Below are 23,632 nucleotides of genomic sequence, written 5' to 3'. Positions count from 1 at the left end.
TAAAAAAAAAAAAAGCGAAACTCACAGAAACAGACAGTAGGGTGGTTACCAGGGACTAGGGATGGAGGAAATGGGGAGATGTTGATCAAAGCGCACAAACTTCCAGTCACAGATGAAGAGGTTCTGGGGATCTAGTGTACAGCATGGTGACTATAGTTAACAATAGTGTATTATATACTTGGAAGTTTCTAAAAGAGTAGATCTTAAATATTCTCACCACACACACAAAATATGGTTATGTGAGGTGATAGATGTGTTAACTAACCATAATGTGTAATAATTTTGCTATATATACATATATCAAATCATGTTGTACACAAACTTACACAATGTTATATGTCAATTATATCTCAATAAATCTGGAAAAATTTTTAAATAAATAAAGAATGAACTAGGAAGTGATGATGCTCAAGGCCAGAGAATTAAGCAGAGGTGAGGTCATGGAGGTCCTTAGACCTCAGGACCTATGCAAAGGTGGTTAAAGTGGCTCAAGAATGAGTGACAGGATGAGATTTCTATTTAGAGAGTTTTCTGGCAATGCAGTGTAATTCTGAGGGATTATATTAGATGCAGTGAGCTTATTTAGCAGGATATTATGGAAACCCTGTGGAGAAATATTGGCTTCCAAAGACTAGGAGAGTGTCTTTGAGAATGGAAAGGGGGAATGGATTCCTATGTTTAGGTGTTAGAATCAATGTATTTTGGAAATGGCCGATGTGTGAGGTGAAGGGAAGGAAAGAATTAAATATAATGCCTATGTCAGTGCCTTGATCCCTGCAAACTAGAGTACAGGGTTGGCTGGTTTGGGACATGTAGAGTTGGAGCTGCTATAGAACACTCAAGTAAGTTGAGTGTTGGACAGATGGGTAGTCAGACCTACATTTGGGGTAGGAATTTTGATTTGGGAGTCATAGAGATAGCAGTTGAAGACACAGAAATGGATAAAACACCCAATGAGAGAAGAGGGCCCTGGACAGAAAGAACCCAGAGAATCACAGATATGTAATGAATTGGCAGAAGAAGCACTGACTACAATGAAGACTGCGTAGTAGTAACCAAAAATCCAAGGAAAGGAAAACCAGGACAACATGGGATTCTACAATACAAGTTAAAATACACTTCAAGAAGGATGGAGTGGGCATCAGTTAATTATTGAGAGGTTTTATGATCTGTAAGATACGTTATATTTGGTATCTTATTTATTAAAATTTACCACCAGTAAAAACATAGGTGATCATAATAATGGTAAATTATTATCATTATTATTTTTATTATCAATACCATTATGTTACTATTAAGTTCTGACTAGAGATATCATTTTATTTTTAATTTTTATAATTTCAATTTTATAAACATTTTTATTCATTTAAACATTTTTGTCTCTTGAAGTAGAATGAACACTTTATAACTGAACTAAAATAATTGTATATACTTCAAAATCCAAATAATAATATTCAGTAATTATCTGATAATAATCTGAAGATTTCTCTGGTGACACTTAAATTTTAAAATATCAAATAGCTGTTATTCTAGAATTTATATTTAATTAGCTGATGTTCTTAGAATGTGTTATATTGTTTGTATAGTGATTTATTTTAAAATGCTGCAGAATAAACACTATGCTGTGTCTAATTTACTTTAATCTAAACCTGGGGAGTGGCTTTTAGAGTCTTAAATTCCTAATTAAGAGTCAATGCTCTGGACTTCCGGGTAAGATGGCGGAAGAGTAAGACGCGGAGATCACCTTCCTCCCCACAGATACACCAGAAATACAGCTGCACGTGGAACAACTCCTACAGAACACCTACTGAATGCTGGCAGAAGACCCCAGACCTCCCAAAAGGCAAGAAACTCCCCACATACCTGGGTAGGGCAAAGCGGAGAGATTCCCGCACAGAGGATCGGTGCCGAGCGGCACTCACCAGCCCGAGAGGCTTGTCTGCTCACCCACCAGGGCGGGCGGCGCTGGAAGCTGAGGCTCGGGCTACGGTCAGAGCGCAGGGAGAGGACTGGGGCTGGCGGCGAGAACTCAGCCTGAAGGGGGCTAATGTGCCATAGCTAGCCGGCAGGGAGTCCAGGAAAACTCTGGAGCTGCCGAAGAGGCAAGAGACTTTTTCTTCCCTCTTGGTTTCCTGGTGCGCGAGGAGAGGGGATTAAGAGCGCTGCTTAAAGGGGCTCCACAGACGGGCGCGAGTCACGACTGAAAGCACAGAGCCCAGTGACGGGCGTGGGACGCTGGGGCTGCTGCTGCCGCCGCCAAGAAGCCTGTGTGCGAGCACAGGTCACTGTCCACACCGCCCTTCCGGGAGCCTGTGCAGCCCGCCACTGCCGGGGTCCCGGGATCCAGGGGCGGCTTCCCTGGGAGAACGCACGGCGCGCCTCGGGCTGGTGCAACGTCACGCCGACTTCTGCCGCTGCAGGCTCGCCCCGCACTCCGTGCCCCTCCCTCTCGCCCGGCCTGAGTGAGCAAGAGTACCCGAAGCGGCTGCTCCTTTAACCCTGTCATGTCTGAGCGAAGAACAGACGCCCTCCGGCAACCTACACGCAGAGGCGGGGCCAAATCCAAAGCTGAGACCCAGGAGCTGTGAGAACAAAGAAGAGAAAGGGAAACCTCTCCCAGCAGCCTCAGAAGCAGCGGATTAAAGCTCCACAATCAACTTGATGTACCCTGCATCTGTGGAATACATGAATAGACAACAAATCATCCCAAATTGAGGAGCCAGGAGTCAGTGCTGTGCCTCTGAGGTGGGAGAGCCAACTTCAGGACACTGGTCCACAAGAGACCTCCCAGCTCCACATAATATCAAACGGCGAAAATCTTCCAGAGATCTCCATCTCAACAGCAGCACCCAGCTTCACTCAACGACCAGCAAGCTACGCTGCTGGACACCCTGTGCCAAACAACTAGCAAGACAGGAACACAACGCCACCCATTAGCAGAGAGGCGGCCTAAAATCATAAAAAGTCCGCAGACACCCCAAAACACACCACCAGACGTGGACCTGCCCACCAGAAAGACAAGATCCAGCCTCATCCACCAGAACACAGGCACTAGTCCCCTCCACCAGGAAGCCTACACAACCCACTAAACCAACCTTAGCCACTGGGGACAGACACCAAAAACAACGGGAACTACGAACCTGCAGCCTGCAAAAAGGAGACCCCAAACACAGTAACATAAGCAAAATGAGAAGACAGAAAAACACACAGCAGGAGAAGGAGCAAGATAAAAACCCACCAGACCTAACAAATGAAGAGGTAATAGGCAGTCTACCTGAAAAAGAATTCAGAATAATGATGGTAAAGATGATCCAAGATTCTATTTCCCAGATCCAAAATCTTGGAAACAGAATAGACAAAATGCAAGAAACAGTTAACAAGGATCTAGAAGAACTAAAGATGAATCAAGCATCGATTAAAAACACAATAAATGAAATAAAAAATACTCTAGATGGGATCAATAGCAGAATAACTGAGGCAGAAGAACGGATAAGTGACCTGGAAGATAAAATAGTGGAAATAACTGCTGCAGAGCAAAATAAAGAAAGAAGAATGAAAAGAACAGAGGACAGTCTCAGAGACCTCTGGGACAAAATTAAATGCACCAACATTCGAATTATAGGGGTTCCAGAAGAAGAAGAGAAAAAGAAAGGGACTGAGAAAATATTTGAAGAGATTATAGTTGAAAACTTCCCTAATATGGGAAAGGAAATAGTTAATCAAGTCCAGGAGGCACAGAGAGTCCCATACAGAATAAATCCAAGGAGAAATACGCCAAGACACATATTAATCAAACTGTCAAAAATTAAACACAAAGAAATCATATTAAAAGCATCAAGGCAAAAACAACAAATAACACACAAGGGAATCCCCATCAGGATAACAGCTGATCTCTCAGCAGAAACTCTACAAGCCAGAAGGGAGTGGCAGGACATAATTAAAGTGATGAAAGAGAAAAACCTGCAACCAAGATTACTCTACCCAGCAAGGATCTCATTCAGATTTGATGGAGAAATTAAAACCTTTACAGACAAGCAAAAGCTGAGAGAGTTCAGCACCACCAAACCAGCTTTACAACAAATGCTAAAGGAACTTCTCTAGGCAAGAAACACAACGAAGGAAAAGACCTACAATAACGAACCCAAAACAATTAAGAAAATGGGAATAGGAACATACATATCGATAATTACCTTAAATGTAAATGGACTAAATGCTCCCACCAAAAGACAAAGATTGGCTGAATGGATACTAAAACAAGACCCATATATATGCTGTCTACAAGAGACCCACTTCAGACCTAGAGACACATACAGACTGAAAGTAAGGGGATGGAAAAAGATATTCCATGCAAATGGAAACCAAAAGAAAGCTGGAGTAGCAATTCTCATATCAGACAAAATAGACTTTAAAATAAAGACTACTAGAAGAGACAAAGAAGGACACTACATAATGATCAAGGGATCAATCCAAGAAGAAGATATAACAATTGTAAATATTTATGCACCCAACATAGGAGCACCTCAATACATAAGGCAAATACTAACAGCCATAAAAGGCGAAATCGACAGTAACACAATCATAGTAGGGGACTTTAACACCCCACTTTCACCAATGGACAGATCTTCCAAAATGAAAATAAATAAGGAAACACAAGCTTTAAATGATACATTAAACAAGATGGACTTAATTGATATTTACAGGACATTCCATCCAAAAACAACAGAATACACATTTTTCTCAAGTGCTCATGGAACATTCTCTAGGATAGATCATATCTTGGGTCACAAATCAAGCCTTGGTAAATTTAAGAAAACTGAAATTGTATCAAGTATCTTTTCTGACCACAATGCTATGAGACTAGATATCAATTACAGGAAAAGAGCTGTAAAAAATACAAACACATGGAGGCTAAACAATACACTACTTAATAACGAAGTGATCACTGAAGAAATCAAAGAGGAAATTAAAAAATACCTAGAAACAAATGACAATGGAGACACGACGACCCAAGACCTATGGGATGCAGCAAAAGCAGTTCTAAGAGGGAAGTTTATAGCAATACAATCCCACCTTAAGAAACAGGAAACATCTCGAATAAACAACCTAACCTTGCACCTAAAGCAATTAGAGAAAGAAGAACAAAAACATGCCGAAGTTAGCAGAAGGAAAGAAATCATAAAAATCAGATCAGAAATAAATGAAAAAGAAATGAAGAAAACAATAGCAAAGATCAATAAAACTAAAAGCTGGTTCTTTGAGAAGATAAACAAAATTGATAAACCATTAGCCAGACTCATCAAGAAAAGAAGGGAGAAGACTCAAATCAACAGAATTAGAAATGAAAAAGGAGAAGTAACAACTGACACTGCAGAAATACAAAAGATCATGAGAGATTACTATAAGCAACTCTATGCCCATAAAATGGACAACCTGGAAGAGATGGACAAATTCTTAGAAATGCACAACCTGCCAAGACTGACTCAGGAAGAAATAGAAAATATGAATAGACCTATCACAAGCACTGAAATTGAAACTGTGATTAAAAATCTTCCATCAGGGCTTCCCTGGTGGCGCAGTGGTTGAGAGTCCGCCTGCCGATGCAGGGGACACGGGTTCGTGCCCCGGTCCGGGAAGATCCCACATGCCGTGGAGCGGCTGGGCCCGTGAGCCATGGCCGCTGAGCCTGCGCGTCCGGAGCCTGTGCTCCGCAGCGGGAGAGGCCACAGCAGTGAGAGGCCCACGTACCGCAAAAAAAAAAAAAAAAAAAAAAAAAAAAAATCTTCCATCAAACAAAAGCCCATGACCAGATGGCTTCACAGGCGAATTCTATCAAACATTTAGAGAAGAGCTAACACCCATCCTTCTCAAACTCTTCCAAACAATATCAGAGGAAGGAACACTCCCAAACTCATTCTACGAGGCCACCATCACCTTGATACCAAAACCAGGCAAGGATGTCACAAAGAAAGAAAACTACAGGCCAATATCACTGATGAACATAGATGCAAAAATCCTCAACAAAATACTAGCAAACAGAATCCAACAGCACATTAAAAGGATCATACACCATGATCAAGTAGGGTTTATTCCAGGAATGCAAGGATTCTTCAATATACGCAAATCAATCAATGTGATACACCATATTAACAAGTTGAAGGAGAAAAACCATATGATCATCTCAATAGATGCAGAGAAAGCTTTCAACAAAATTCAACACCCATTTATGATAAAAACCCTGCAGAAAGTAGGCATAGAGGGAACTTTCCTCAACATAATAAAGGCCATATATGACAAACCCACAGCCAACATTGTCCTCAATGGTGAAAAACTGAAACCATTTCCACTAGATCAGGAACAAGACAAGGCTGCCCACTCTCACCACTCTTATTCAACATAGTTTTGGAAGTTTTAGCCACAGCAATCAGAGAAGAAAAGGAAATAAAAGGAATCCAAATTGGAAAAGAAGAAGTAAAGCTGTCACTGTTTGCAGATGACATGATACTATACATAGAGAATCCTAAAGATGCTACCAGAAAACTACTAGAGCTAATCAATGAATTTGGTAAAGTAGCAGGATACAAAATTAATGTACAGAAATCTCTGGCATTCCTGTACACTAATGATGAAAAATCTGAAAATGAAATCAAGAAAACACTCCCATTTACCATTGCAACAAAAAGAATAAAATATCTAGGAATAAACCTACCTAAGGAGACAAAAGACCTGTATGCAGAAAATTATAAGACACTGATGAAAGAAATTAAAGATGATACAAATAGATGGAGAGATATACCATGCTCCTGGATTGGAAGAATCAATACTGTGAAAATGACTCTACTACCCAAAGCAATCTACAGATTCAATGCAATCCCTATCAAACTACCACTGGCATTTTTCACAGAACTAGAACAAAAAATTTCAAAATTTGTTTGGAAAAACAAAAGACCCCGAATAGCCAAAGCAATCTTGAGAACGAAAAACGGAGCTGGAGGAATCAGGCTCCCTGACTTCAGACTTCCCTACTACAAAGCTACAGTAATCAAGACAGTGTGGTACTGGCATAAAAACAGAAAGATAGATCAGTGGATCAGGATAGAAAGCCCAGAGATAAACCCACACACATCTGGCCAACTTATCTTTGATAAAGGAGGCAGGAATGTACAGTGGAGAAAGGACAGCCTCTTCAATAAGTGGTGCTGGGAAAACTGGACAGGGACATGTAAAAGTTTGAGATTAGATCATTCCCTAACACCATACACAAAAATAAGCTCAAAATGGATTAAAGACTTAAATGTAAGGCCAGAAACTATCAAACTCTTAGAGGAAAACATAGGTAGAACACTCTATGACATAAATCACAGCAAGATCCTTTTGGACCCACCTCCTAGAGAAATGGAAATAAAAACAAAGATAAACAAATGGGACCTAATGAAACTTCAAAGCTTTTGCACAGCAAAGGAAACCATAAACAAGACCAAAAGACAACCGTCAGAATGGGAGAAAATATTTGCAAATGAAGCAACTGACAAAGGATTCATCTCCAAAATTTATAAACAGCTCATGCAGCTCAATAGCAAAAAAACAAACAACCCAATCCAAAAATGGGCAGATGACTTAAATAGGCATTTCTCCAAAGAAGATATACAGACTGCCAACAAACACATGAAAGAATGCTCAACATCATTAATCATTAGAGAAATGCAAATCAAAACTACAATGAGATATCATCTCACACCAGTCAGAATGGCCATCATCAAGAAATCTAGAAACAATAAATGCTGGAGAGGGTGTGGAGAAAAGGGAACACTCTTGCACTGCTGGTGGGAATGTGAATTGGTACAGCCACTATGGAGAACAGTATGGAGGTTCCTTAAAAAACTAAAAATAGAACTACCATATGACCCAGCAATCCCACTACTAGGCATATACCCTGAGAAAACCATAATTCCAAAAGAGACATGTACCAAAATGTTCATTGCAGCTCTATTCACAATAGCCCGGAGCTGGAAACAACGTAAGTGTCCATCATCGGATGAATGGATAAAGAAGATGTGGCACATATATACAATGGAATATTACTCAGCCATAAAAAGAAACGAAACTGAGCTATTTGTAATGAGATGGATAGACCTAGAGTCTGTCATACAGAGTGAAGTAAGTCAGAAAGAGAAAGACAAATACCGTATGCTAACACATATATACGGAATTAAAAAAAAATGTCATGAAGAACCTAGGGGTAAAACGGGAATAAAGACACAGACCTACTTGAGAATGGACTTGTGGATATGGGGAGGGGGAAGGGTAAGCTGTGACAAAGCGAAAGAGAGGCATGGACATATACACTACCAAACGTAAGGTAGATAGATAGTGGGAAGCAGCCGCAGAACACAGGGAGATCAGCTCGGTGCTTTGTGACCGCCTGGAGGGGTGGGATGGGGAGGGTGGGAGGGAGGGAGATGCATGAGGGAAGGGATGTGGGAACAGATGTATATGTATGACTGATTCACTTTGTTATAAAGCAGAAACTAATAAAAAATAATATTTACGGAAAAAAAAAAGAGTCAATGCTCTGAAGGTGGCTCTATAACACTATAAAGATGATTATCAAAACTTATCAGGAGTATGTTAATTAGCATCAAAGACGCTAGAAATAATTCAATGTGTTGTTAGCTGTAAAACTCTATGAAATATAAAAGCTTTATTTCTAAATTAATGAAAAGAATAAGCTGATATTACCTTTTTTAATATACCAAAGTTGATATTCTAAAACACATCTAGAAATAAACTCTTATTCTCTGTGTAAACAAAATGCACAAATATTTTTAGAGGTAATTGATGATATTCTTTAGAACAATGAATTAAAAATCAATTTCAGATTATGACTTTGTTGAATTCAGTGATGCTATAATTTAAATAAATTAAATGATACATTATGTGTCCCCAAAATGTACATTAAGAAGCATAAACTTTTTCCAATTTGAAGGTAGCACTGTATATATTTTACAGCGTGCACTACACTGTTTTTAATCTTGAATATCAATGGGATGTCTGAAAAATTTTGGAGTTAAGAAACCACATTCCTCTCTTCCTTCTCCCGGATCCTTAACTCTCACGCTAAGGAACCCAGAGATATTTAGCCTTTATTGATAAGCAGGAGAAGTCCAGGTTAATGGAATCATTCTCAGTTGGTAAAAAGAAAGAAGAAGAAGAAAACATAACTCTCATAACTCTAACTTATCTCTGTGACTTCCAGTAGAATTTCATGTTAACCACCCTAGAGACTTCTGGAGAAAGCTATTACACATTCAGGGTTTTATGATCCTTAGTGCCAAAAGTTTCTCTATATCTAAAGCAAGTGCTTAACTGAAAAAAATCATTAGAGCTACTTCCTCTTTTTCTATCTCCAGGCAACATGCTATACTCAGGAAGACGTTGTGTACTTAGTGATTATCATCTAGTTGCTCCCCTGCTTGTTATTCAGTGGATGGAGGTCATTGTTCATAGTAGTCTGACTCTAATGCTAGCTTGGAAACTCCAAATAAGGGGTGGGGGGAGCTGGGGTGGAGGTAATCCATCATTCCTATGGAGCTGTGGAAGAAGGCCAGGCAGAGGGCAGGTAGCAAAAATCACAGAAGACAGTAGTTCATGTAGGGATGACAAGCTAGGTCCAGAAGTTTTCTGGCAGAGAGAAAAGAGGCAACCAGCAGGCTAGCCAGAAATAGCATACCACAGACTATAAGTGACTACACTGTGGATTTCTTAGAAAAATAAACTTGTAATGATTCATAGATCCAGGCAAATTTCGCCTTTGAAGGTTGTTAACAAGGGAGACCATGCACTTGTTGGAATGGTGTCATTGCCCAAAACCACTTGGGAATTTTTTTGGAAAAGTCTTCAGAACCTTTGGCATGATCATCTAGCTTTCCTTAATGGAAGCAGATTACTATCCATTAATGTAATATTTACCAAAGTTCCCCATAAACTACCTAAGAATTATCTAAAATACCTAGATGAATAGGAATTTCTGAGGTTAGGACACAGTGATTTGCATTTTGTAGGCTTTTCAAGATCTTAGTAAACTACTACATTAAATACAAGATGATTTGGTAAACAGAGAATGCGGCAGGGACAAATCAATGGCTCTGCAAAGTTACACAAAAATGGGTAATAGGTATATATGGCTATAAAGGAATGAGATGGACTTTCCTGTCTTGTGTATCAGTTACATTAGACTTTTCCAGATGAAAATTTCCAACTGTTTTGAGCAACATTGTAATGGTAACATTTAGGTCATAGTCCTTTGGAAACTTTGAAGGTCCTTGAAAATATGTAAAATGCGCTATGTCTATTTCAAAAAGAGTGTTATTTAAAGAGTCATACCTTGCAGTAAATTATTTTAAAACTTTTTAAGCCCTTGGCTGTATATTATTATTACAATATAAAAATATCATGTTTTTCCCCCCAGGAGATTTTGATGTATTCCCTTGTGTAGGGCCTAGGGCATGTTTTGTGGAGTATTACTATGTGTTCACATTTAAAAGAGCAAGAGTTATTTTCTTCCAAATTTATAATAGTTTAATTTGAATGTACCTTATTGAACAAGCTGCACTTGCTTCCTTTCAAGATTCTGATACTTCCCCTGGAGGGAGTAATTTTTCCTGATTGGAAACACTGTCATACAGACAATGTGGGAGGGAAACTGAAAAGTAAACACTAATTTATGTACATGCGCTCCCCACCCCCCCCGGCAAATGTTGTCAGTAAACTTAAAATACCCATCAAGGACAATGTTCCTGCCCAACTCATTGGAGGTACTGTTTAGCTAGAATTTTTCATGCCTACTGTGATCAAATTCATAAGATGATTATTTAATTTTCACTTTATTAAAGACTTCATTTATCAAAGACAATAGGAGAACATACCTCCTCTTTCTGAATTAAAAGTGTTGTCACTTAAGCAGTGGCAACAGGCAGTGTTCTTTTTCTCCTTATGTGAAAAGATAGTGGTATAAACTTAGAGAACAAAATTTCCAAAATTTACTTTTTCAGCAGTGTTGTCCCAGGTGCTTGCTAAATCTTGAGTGTCCAAGTTCATCTCAGGTTCCATCTTGGCATAAACAACAATATGAAATTTAATGACATCCAGGTGTGGAGACAGTTGCTACTCTCCTGGGAGTTGGAGACCTGATTGCCAAGTCTGGAAACAGTTTCTGAATTCCATGTATTTGTATTCTCTTCTTTCTGTTCAGCACAAGGAAACTGTGCTAAGGAAACTTTGTTAACATCTACTTTAAGAAGAGCTGGTAAGTGGCATTCACAGAATGGACAAGATAAATTGAAATCTTAATGGGACAGCAGCCAGATTCCAGACAAAAAGATTCCAAGATTCTCCTTGGAATCTTTTTGCCAAAGATTCCAAGTTTGCTCCTTTGGACTTGGACACTTGGGGAAAACTCACACCATGAGCATGCTATGGAATCATGTGTGTCTCATCAAGATCTGGCTAGCTCAGCTGCATTTTGGGGCGCATTAATGAGGGTTTTAGGATGTCAGTTTAGTCTCTGGCATTCAAGTTGTTTATATTGCCTGATTTTCAATTTTCTTTAGACACACTTCATAATACTGTGTTCCTTGCAGCAGTTTCTAGTTAAGGTAGTAATTCCTCATACATTAATTTTTGTTTGTCTTGGTGAGCTTAAGAATTAGATTATATATTATGATAGAAACCATCTAAATAATGAATGAAGTTTTTTTTTAGTTGTTTTAACAAAATAGAGAGCCTCCCCTCTACCCACCCCGCAAGAGAGAAATGTAAGCCACAAATGAAGGTGTCATAGCTGTCCATGAGGCTTCAGCTGTAAGTCAGAAAACCTGCTTCTAAATAATGGCAGTGGCTAGTGTCATGGATTTGGTTTGTATTTCATAGGGAAAAAGCAGGGAATAGGAAATGAATAAGAGCTACCTATTTTCTAGCTGTACTGCAGATTCCTTAACATCCCTAACATCTTAGCAGCAAAGTTCTTATTTTCTCAGATGGGGCAGTGAGGGTATGGAAATGATCACCTCATGAGTTCTAGAGGATAAGTCTGAACAGATACTGAGCAAAGACACTTTGCATTCCATCTTGTTTCTGATATTTTAAATGTAAAATTTTAAGAGGATCGAGGAGGAAGAATGACTGTCTTTGTTTAGGATGGTAAGAGGTCTAGGCTCCACCCCTCCAGAGGTAACGCTTAACCCCTACACCCTGAGACTATTATATATCTAATGATTTGCCTCTGTGTGTGTGTGTGAGGGTGAGTCATGGCTCTTATTCCTTACACAGGCAAGGAATGGAGATAGTAAAGAAGGATCTCTGTCTTATTGGACATGTATTTCTTCATACTAGTTTTGAGGCTCCCTAAATTATTCTTACCTCAGTTGCTTCTTGAGAATAGGAAAAGACTGAAATTTATTTGAGGCTTAAAGTGAGACTCTGAGGCTGTATGTTTTTCCCACTGAAGTATTTAAGATGATGCATTTCTGACTCATTATCATGATTTTCACTATTATAACATCGAAATGACTTCTCTTTGTATCATCTATCACCTGAAAAGACCACAATTCTGAATCAGCAGAAAAGGGCCTTTTCTCCTCCTCCAGGACCGATGGATCATAACATCCTTCCCTACTGTGATACCTGACTTAGCTTGACCTGGAATTACTGTTCCCCATGCACTTGGTGGGATAATAACATTGTAGAAATGTTAAACAAACCACCAGGGGGCTGAGCAGCTGGATCACTTGGGCCTTGGACCAGAGCTCTCATCCTTGGACAAAATTACCTCCATAAAGTTACTGGCAACAAGTCCATTGAGATCTCAGTGCTGTTGCTTCTTGGCTGCTTCAAACTATTACAATCCTGGAAACTAGGAGGTTAACCATTAAAAAAATATATGTTATGAAAAAATAAACCAAAGACAGAGAACTGAATGTGTAATATATCAAAATATTTGCATATCATATATCTGATAAAGGACTTGTATCCAAAATATACAAGGAACTCTTACAATTCAATAAGGAAATAACTCAACTAAAGATATAAACAAAGATCTCCCCAAAGAAGATAGACAGATGGTAAATAACTATATGAAAAAATGCTCAAAATAATTTGTTTTTAAGGAAATGTAAATTAAAACAACAATGAGATGCCACCACACACCTACTGGAATGGTTAAATGCAAAAAATCGATACCAAGTGAAGTGAGGATTGCAGAGAGCTCATGCATTGCTGGTGGGAATGCAAAACTGTATAGCCACTTCAGAAGATAGTCTCTTAGGAAGCTGAACAAAGTCTCAGCGTGCAATCCAGCAATTGTGCTCCTAGGTATTTACTCAAGCGAGCTGAAAACTTATGTCCACACAAAAACCTACACATGAATGTTTACAGCAGCTTTATTCATAATTGCTAAAAGCTGGGAGCAACCAAGATGTTCTTCAATAGGTGAATGGATAAACAAATGAGTACATCCATACAATATAATATAAATACAAAAAGAAATAAGCTATTGTATTAGTAGTTAGGGTTTTCCAGATAAAAATAGGGTATCAATAGGATGTGTGTGTATGTATATATATATATGTATATTCAGAAGAATATATAACAGAAGGTAGAATTGGTTCAAACAATTATGAAGGCTCAGAAGTCCTTAGATTTGCAGTTGACAAGATCAAGAAAATCAAAGTTTAGGTCAAGTCTGAGTCCAAGGGCCTGAAACTAGGAGAACCAATGGTATGGGTTCCAGTCTGAAAGCCGGCAGACTTAAGATACAAGAAGAGCCCATGCAGTCAAAGGATGTGGTTCCTGTTGACTGCATTCTGGATTCCAGCAGGAAGCCTTCCCAATAAGCTGTGGGGAAAATGTATTTTGTATGATACTGTAGTGATGGCTACATGACAGTGTGCATTTGTCAAAACTCATAGAACTTTATAGCAGAAAAAGTGCACCTTGGTGTAAAAACTTTGTTTTAAACCAGAATCGCTTAGGAAATCAGATCCCACGATGGAATGCAGACTGTGATTTAAAACATCTGATTATATACAATATATGGCATAAGCTCACTGAAGGGGTAGGAGAAAAGATGCTAACCTAAATAACTTTGGAAATGAGTGGAGGCTGTAAGACTTCATTTTATTATATCTACATAAACTGTATACAAGCACTGTTCTCTGGTTGATAAAGTTGTTACTCAGAGAGGGTACGTGCTAACAAATAAGAAACAATTCAGAAATAATCCATTCCCAACTATTTCAGTCTCCCTTACACCTGCTCTTCTTTATGTTTTTGTTTTCGTCTTTTTTTTCCCCACAGTGTGCTTACAATCTCCTAAAAGAGTAGATTACCCATTTATTTATTAGGTTAATTGTCCATCGTTTTTCCTTATTCAGACTTGAGCTCTACAGAGTTAGGCATCTTGGGCCTAGATCATAGTAGGTTCTCAATAAATTCTGTTGAATCATTTTGAATTGAATAGAACATGCTTTGTTAAATATCAGCATAATGTCCATTGGAGACACTACAGAAAAAAATGGTTAATGTGGAAACTCCAGAACCAGCTCACCCAGAAGTGAATCCTACCTCCAATAGTTACTTGCTCTACGACCCTAGGAAAGTAACTTAAAATTCAGCTAGGGAAACTGCCATGGCATACAGTTAAAAAGCAGGTTCAAATATCACGAAATATCAAGTAATCCTCATACCTATTTACTCAAATTTCATTTTCTTTGGGGAGTAAGACTAGAATTTTTTTTTCTCTACCAGTAATTTTAGTGCTATTAAAGCCAATATTGAAGCACAGAGGAAAAAAATTCTACCACAAATGTGAAACATGCATCTCTATAGACTTTAAAATATCTATTTTATTTACAATGAAAAGTACATAGACAGCCTGGAGTCTTTGAGGGTGCAAGGAATAATGTTTTATTTGACTTCACCTACATCAGAGTTCACACAGCAGTATTTCTGCAAAAGCAGTGCAATGAGTAGATCAGTCAGCAAGGTTATTTGTTGAGTAAGGTTCCAAATAAACTTTTTTGTTTTTCTGATTTACTATACAGAGAGGACACCAACAGTACTGTGGAAATAATGGGTTGTTCTCCAAGTTGGGCCCCTCTGACAGTGATTATCATAGATTAGAATGGGGGAAATCAAATGCCCAATTCTAATAAGTAAAGCATTAGCAGAAAATGATTGCTTTTCTACTAACCACTAAATTCTGAAGACTGAATGCCAAAGATTTTATCTAATGTACTTAAACTAACTTATTCCTCTTAAAATAATTTTTTAAATGTGTCTGGTAAAGAGACTGTATTTTAGAACAGTGAAGCTTGTTTTAAGTATTTTCCAAACATCTAAGACATTTAAACATATTAAGTACTAAGAGTAGCTAAATTTGCTGAATTTCAAAAAATAGAAATGATTGTTATCTATTAGCTGGGCCTGAATGATAAGATAACTACAACCAAATGATATGGAGAAGAATTAAACCTATGAAAACAGACTGAGTGATGAATTCTCTTTAATGAAGCTTGATAGAGAAGAATGTTAGTAAAATATTAATTCATAATTAACCTGTTCTATTTACTTGCAAAGGTGAGCTAATGTTGCTATCATTTACAGTAGCAAAACAGTCTTTACATCCTTATGCCACCAACTGTTTTTCTTCTAATTTTCCAAGACCTTTGCTCTTTGACTAGCCCAAACATAACAGTAGCTTAGTGCAAGGTAGTCCCAATGGTCATTTAATGTAGATAATAATCCTGAATGATTTTGGCTTCCATTAGGATGACCCATGATGCCATCACCTCTTGGGAGTTTGTTAACTAACAGTATCTCAGAAAGGAGCTATAGTACTATCCAGATTCCTCAAATACTTCCTGAGTGGCCTCTACAACTATTCCCCAGACACTGAGACAGAAACTGGAGGTACAAGGTATGAAAATGAGAAATACATTCTATCTGTCCTTAGATTGCCCATAGTCTTGTAAATGAAACAGGCATGTAAAAAAATAATAATGATACAGTGTGATATAAAACAATAGAATGTGTACAATGAATTTTACAGAGTGAAGATTGTGTTTAACAAGTCAGGAGTCATGAAATCTTCAAAGAGAAACTTAAACATGTTTTAAATTGATAAGAGTTTTCTAACCAACAGCCTGAGAATAGGCATTCCAGAGAATAAACAGCACTGACAAGGAATTGGAGGGGTATTCAGGGAACTACCTGTGTTTTGGTACTTCTAGAGCATAAGACCAGAGACAAGGCCAATACTCAAGATTCATATTTTTTTGGCACTCTAAAAAAACATTACCTGGTTGGAAATTAGTCATGGAAGGTATCTGAACCTGAGGGGGAGTAGAGAGGATTATGATCAGATCATCATTTCAGAGAACGCTCTGGCAGCAGTGGGGATGCTATGCCCTAGGGAAGTAAGGCCGAAAGCAGGTAAATTAGAGTCCACAGCAATGGTGTGGTATCAGATGACAAGTGTTTGAACTAAAGCAATGAAAGTGGAGATGTAGAGAAAGCAGCAAATTTGAAATAAATTTAAGAAATTAAACTGACAGTTGGGGTGGATTACAGAGGAGAGAGAAATTCTAGAAGGACTCTTGGGAGCTCTGTGTACTGTGTTAGTAAGGAATCGCTTTCTACTGCTAGTAACAGATACCAGAAATAACAGTGGTTAAAATAAGTAGCAGTTTATTTCCCTCTGCAATGAGCAGAATGTGGGAAGCATTCTCAGCCTAGATGATAGCCATGCAGTGTTAACAGAGACTCGGGCTCCTTCAACCTGCTGCTCCACCATCTGTTTTTCTTCTTCGTTAGATTGTGCATGGTCCAGGGTGGTTGCTGCAGCTTAAGTACCATTTCCATATACCATGCAGGGAGCAGAAAGTGGAAGAGACAAAATGAGCTCAGCACAGCCTTTTCTCTCCCTTTTAAAAGGCTCATAGAATACTAACCTAACAACTTCCACATTTATTTCTTTGGCCAGAACTTACTAACATGGTCAAACCTAGTGGCAAGGGTGGCTGGGAAGTGTACTTTATCTGAACACTTTGCCACTCTGAATATATTTAATGTTGGGTTACCAAACAAGAAGGAGAAATGGGTATTAGAAGGACAATTACTTTCTTTACAAGTGTCTTGTAACCAACAAGAAAAAGTATATAATGAAAGAATATTATTAGGTGTGGGACAGAGTTGGGGAGTAGTTAATATATTTACTTTTGGATAAACTGAACAGGGTACGCTGTTGGTCTTAGGGAATGTACCATCGATATCAGTCAGGTGTACCAATGTCCAATGGAGAATGCAACTCTTGATTTAAAAGTAAAAGTACAGTTAGCTATCTTGACTTGAGAGTCATCTCATAGTGTGAAAATACAAAAGATAAGCCCAGCATTCCTGATCTCCTCAATAGTACTAAAGCTGAAGACAGGCATGAATTGCAACAATGGAGCCAGGTATAATAACCACATTTCAGTACATTTCTCTACCTCCCTAGAGGGGTGGTTTTTATTGAATTTGAACTGTCATAAGGAATATACAGAATATCCTCAAATACAAGCCAGGCTGAGGTCAGTAATGTCTTCTGCTCTCACAAAGGTATCATCACCATGACCTTGGGTGAAACAGGATGCTTCTTCCTCTTTTGTTTTTGTTTTTTTTTTTTTAGGTTGTGTTGTTCACAACCTAAACAGTCTTTCTACCTTTTTTAAAAATTTAAATAAATGTTTTTAAAGCACCTATTACCAAGCTCCAGGCACTGAAGAAAAGGAAAATCAAAAAAGGATCTATGTTACTTGACAAATGTGACTCAACCCATAACCTTTTATCAATCAGTATGGAAATGAAATTAGTAGCCTATTCCCCTGACATCCACACTCTTGTCAGGAACTTTTCCAAATATATGACATGTAACAACAAAGAAGAGTTACATCTCTGGCAGGTGTGGGAATTCCTGATTTTTTAATTTAATATCCCTCTATTTCAAAGAGTCAAAGCACTCTTTTTTTCCAAGTTGCATATTGGAGATAGATGAATATATATTGTATATTTATAGTTATATATTACAAAAGACCAAGCCTATAATTATAGAGATGATTTTCCAGTGGAAACTATAAGTACGAAGTTATAAACAGGTTTGGTTGAGTGTGCTCCTTATGGAACATGAAGCTTTGTATTATTTAAAAATTTTATAACAAAAATGCTTTTCATGTTAAGTTTTTGATAAGCTGCTTCAATAGACTAAATACAGTTTTGTTCTCTTTATAATGTCCTAATTTTCAAGTACTTTCTTATTTTCTATAAACAAGGCTGATATAACAAATTTCAGATATCAAAGGTCAAAACTTGTTTAGGCTGGTTCCTAGATTGAAATCATTTAGTCTTTTAAAGACATTTGGATTTATCTGAATAAGCTGAATTACTGAAGAATCCAAATTCCATCTTACTGGCTTATTAAATTTTGAAAATGCAAGGAATTTTAATTTAAAAGTATTATTTTTTCCCTGGAAATGATTCCTCTCTATGCTAGGATTAAAATTCAATAGAACTGAGTTATTGACACTATAACTAGTGCTAATTTTCTGACATATTAATTAGTCTCTGTGAATGAGTTAATTAAAATATGTGTGTAAGTTCTGTAATTCAAAATATAAAGATATTTTTCCAGCTGTACAAGATAAATGAATTCCTTTGCTTACTTTCTACTCTGTTTATTATTGACTTTAATAATATTGAACAACCTGGCTATCCTTTAAAATAACAGTGTCATTCTCGCATACTGGTAACTGGGTTTTACCAATCTTTTTAATAATATAATCACTTTGGTAACATCATACTCTAAGCTTTAATGCTGCAGTATTCAAGGAGTTAAATAGAATCCCTCTGTAAAATCCCTGATATAATTTGTAGCAGTAGTGTTCTTTAATCGCTATATAATTTCCCTCCTAAGTAAATTCTTTCTAATCCTCAGGACTACATTTCTAAATCCTTAGGACTATGCCTTTTGGAAAGGGATACTTTATTACTTATTAAATAGCTTTTCAAGAGCTTTTCCTCAAATAGATGATCAAACCAGATAAAATAGAAAAGGTCAAGGGAAAAATATTTTATTATACTCATCAGCTATGAGCTCATGTGTTTATCCTTTACATAATTTTGGTTGAAAAAATTTTCATATTCTCAAATACATAGTTATCTTCATGTAATTTAACAAAAATAATCCTAAATGATAATGAAATAGGTCTCAAAGTTCAGCAACGTTTTAAACTTCAGGTGAGTAGAGTGCTTAGTTTAATTTTATTGATTAATTCCATACTACCCTTTGGTTTCAAACCTTGTGATTAAAATGATCTATCAGCTATTTTACTGCTTTCTTGTCATAGTAACAAAAATTAAATATTAAACATAATTAACTTTTATTAACTAATTGAGGACTTAGTATCATTATGCTATAGTTTTATGTAGTTACTCTCATGTAACTCATAAAGGGCACAGGTAAGCTTTCATTACACCTATAACTGCCTGTATTTAAAAAAAAATAAGTTATTGTATTCATTTGCTTCTTTTACATTTGTCCCTTTGACCTAAAATTAAAGCTAAAAACCACTTCAGTAAAGTTCCTTGGTCACTGAGTTTGAGTACATTGGCATATGTAATGGCAAACAAAATAATAGCATATAGTTTATATACCTACAGTTCTAGAATAATTACATACTTAGATTGAAAGGAAAATGTCTATTCATCTTCTGCTGAGTTCTATCTTAATGACTTTTCCTTTTGTTTACTAGGGTGGAGTATTAATGATATTTGTTGATCTACTTCTGCATTATTTTTGTCTCTATTGAGATTCATCAACCTTCAGATAGTTTTACCAATATTTCTCATATTTCAAGCTTGTTCTGAAGTCACTGGAAATGTAACAGCTAGACATTTGATTTTGAATGTCCGAAATCCTACCTTGTCATACAAAAAAAGACTCAAGGAGAAATTAGCTGATCACATATAATAACATATTATACTGTAGAAGAGGGAAAATCAATATACATAAATGCAAGACTTTTACACAATAGATAGGTCCTGGAAGGACTAATTTGCTAAAAGAGAAAGCAACACAAGAATAGCCATCAGCTGAGTATAGCACTTGAATTTCATTGCAGTCTTTTCTTGATACTGTATCTGCTACTATAATTGGAAGTGAGAACTATCAGGGTTCAGAATTTTCCTTCTGACAGAAGCCTTTTTGACATTTATGTTCATTCTACCTGAATTATATGCTTCTGCTTCTGTTGCTGCAATGCTTGCAAATAGCTTTCAAACAGCTCTTCGTTCACTGGGCCTCAAATACAATGCTTTAAAATATTTTGAGCAAAAAACAGCATTGTGTTTTGTTTTTATCTTCATTTAGAATATAAAGTATCATTTTTGGAGTCATTTAGGGTAAACAGTTCCAGGAATTTTTTTTACTTATTTTCCCCAACTCCCAATTCCTTTGAATCAATTACTCCTCCAATTATGCAGCATCCTCATTACAAGATCATCACAAGGGAAAACAATTTGATCCTATTAGAATACACAGATTCAAAATAGGAAACGCTGTGTTGAGTAAATAAAAGATTATGTGTTGGGCTATTTTTCATGCATATAGGGAGTACACATTTTCAGCCTTTTACAAATGAAACCATAGACATGAGAAGATGAAATCAGTTTCCTTTGAGTTGAGTCTTTTAGTAATCAAGCAGTTTTCATATTATTAAGTGCATGCCTGAAGAAAAACAACAACGCCTTTAAAAAATTCTGTGCATTGGGCATACAGTGAGACTGCAGGCATTTTCTGAGAATCAACCGAAAGAGCAAATATAATGCGTCATAATATTAAAATATTGCCGACTTTTCTTCCAGGGCAGAGAAAGGAAAAAGTAAAATCATCATACAACAAATATTTGAAATTGGAGTTGATGAAAAAGCCAAGAATTGTGAGTGCTCTCTAACATGTTTTTCAAGTTAGGATTTTAATTCCATTTGACATTGAACTTTCCTCCTTCCTAAATTCCCTTATATTTATCATATAAATGTGAAATAAAAGAATAACAATCATATTTGAAAGTGTAGAAGACTAACAATTAAAACTTTGAAGGTCTGAAATGATGAAGATAAAGTACTGATTATAAAGATGTTTACAATTAAAACATAACTGGAATGAATTAGCAAACATGTAAATGCAAGTACAAAATATAAATCCTTTGTGTGTTTTTTTTTGTTTTATTTTGTTTTTGCAAAGTACTGATCTAATTTGCCATCATGTTTTTAAGATGAATATTTGCTGTGAATGGCCCTACATTTGTTTAATGACTTTCCCTTATTGGAAACTAATAAACATTTTAGATTATTTCTGCTATCTCAGTTATGCCTCAGAAGGTAACAGGAGTGGAGTTATAGATGTTTTATTTATGGCTTTCTGAAGGAACCCATTCCCTGGGATCTGTAGAATCATTATAATCCTAGGTCATCTCAAATATAATGCTGTGCTTGTAGGCCAAGGATGGAGACTACAGAAGGACCACATAAAAGGAAAGTTATACACCTCTGACCTTATTTAATGGAATCTCGTTGGACTGTAGTGATAGGAAGAGCCAACACTGAAATGATGCTGGAAAGTATTTTGTAATATCAAGGCTTTAAAAATCTTTTCTTGCCTTTCCCTCATGGAATGAAAATTACTATGTGATCAATAAAAACCCTTAGAGTTTACTTGTCTGTATCTGGTTCATAATATTGTGGAACACCAAGCAGTCATTGCTACACGGACAGGTAGGAGAAAACAGTGAGGGGCAGAAACTGTGAGCAACTTTTGCAGGATTCGGGGGACAGAGACAATCTTGACTGCATGTAAGATTGTGGGCACTGCCCCAGTCCTGGAAGAAGAATACCTGTCTGCCTCAGGTATACTACCTGCATAGTCACGCAAGCCAATCAGAGATGGTAAGACTCCTCAGTCTGCTTTTTTTTTTTTTTTTTTTTTTTCCGGTACGCGGGCCTCTCACTGTTGTGGGCTCTCCCATTGTGGAGCACAGGCTCCGGATGCACAGGCTCAGCGGCCATGGCTCACGGGCCCAGCCGCTCTGCGGCATGTGGGATCTTCCCGGACCGGGGCACGAACCCATGTCCCCTGCATCAGCAGGCAGACTCTCAACCACTGCGCCACCAGGGAAGCCCCCTCAGTCTGCTTCTTAGCTGTCCTAACTATATACTCCCTCTCCACACCACGCAAGTAATACAAACTACCAAATAAAACTAGAGAAAGGAGAAATTTTCCTCTTTCCCTTTTGATAAGAACTACTCTTTAACAGAAATCCACATAATATCTAACAGGTACTTACATGACAATAACAAAATTTTAGACTTTTCTTCATGAGGATTAAGAAAGCAATGGGAAAAAAAGACCAAACCAATCATTTTAAACTGACCTGATCCAGCTGGCTATCCAACATTTGGTGGCCTTTGAAGATTAGAGTTGAGTGTATACTGCATGGCATCTGGTTATCAGGTGGCCTGTTAAAATAAAAGTAAGTTTAGACCAAATATGCCAATGAACCACATTTATTAACAGGAAGATACAAAACTTCATACAAGTTCTTGAAAACGTGGGGATGTATCTTCTGTCCTCAGGCACACTGACAAGAATGCAAACACATGTGACAGCAGAATCAGCCTAGCTTTAGTTGAGTTTGACTATGCAGTCCTCTACACAGTAACAGAGACCTTGCACAGTGTGTATAGTATCATGTTTTACTCCAAAGATGTTCAGCACCTGGACAAACAGGATATTTACATATTGTTCATGCCAGAGATGTGTTGCCATTCCGATGACCTGCATATCTTGAGTGTCACTAAAATTCAGCAAACTAATTTCCTACAATCTTTATTGTGATGTTCCCTCTGGGGTACATTTAAATAATGTCATTTGAAACCTCTTGCTGGTGAAGCTGTGTGCTTAGTTGCTTCAAACCCTAACTACCTGGGCCTCCACACATGTACTCCACTGTTTTGCCACAGAACATTGTAATAAATGACCAATATAATATTTATTATACAAAGATTACACAGTATAAAAGAGGAGACATGTATTCTGAGTAACCAAATGAAATAAACGCAAAGAAGGGAGAAAATTAATAATAAACACTTTATAATATCAGGGAGATCGAAGGGTAAATTAAATCTATCAAAGAGAATCATCCAAGATCCAGAAATAGAGCCTGTCAAAAAACCAAATTATCAAATTTAAATGTGCAATGGAGACCTTGAAGAACTGATAAGATACTATGGAAGATACTATGGAAAATTAAGGCCATGAATTAGAAGGGCAGTTAGAGGAATTCTCCCAGAACACAGCAGAAAAGAATAAAGAGAGAAACAAAAGGAAAAAGAGAGAAAAGATGAGAAATTCAATATACATGTAGTATGAAGTCCAGAATATAAATATAATTTCTAATATTTAGGGAATCCAAAACTGCCAGTTCCATTATTTATTCAAGTTATTCATGCTTATAATTAGACTAAAGTAATTTAATTTTAATGCAGGATT

The 23,632-nt window shown here is 37.3% G+C and overlaps 1 protein-coding gene across 1 annotated transcript in view; it reads right to left on the bottom strand.

The window, feature by feature from the left end:
* The window catches only part of TMEM196 (transmembrane protein 196), a gene marked incomplete at its 5' end in the record, with an annotated part of 209,058 nt that overhangs the window by 85,853 nt on the left and 99,573 nt on the right, over positions 1-23,632 (bottom strand). Inside the window, one exon of the mRNA XM_081243944.1 lies at positions 22,515-22,599. Coding sequence (XP_081100070.1) covers positions 22,515-22,599 — 85 coding nt within the window. The remainder of the gene's footprint in view (positions 1-22,514; positions 22,600-23,632) is intronic.

The sequence above is a fragment of the Mesoplodon bidens genome (genome assembly GCF_964165515.1).
Source record: "Mesoplodon bidens genome assembly, chromosome: 9".
NCBI classification, from domain to species: Eukaryota; Metazoa; Chordata; class Mammalia; order Artiodactyla; family Ziphiidae; genus Mesoplodon; species Mesoplodon bidens.
This window is presented reverse-complemented; position numbering and strand designations above follow the sequence as displayed.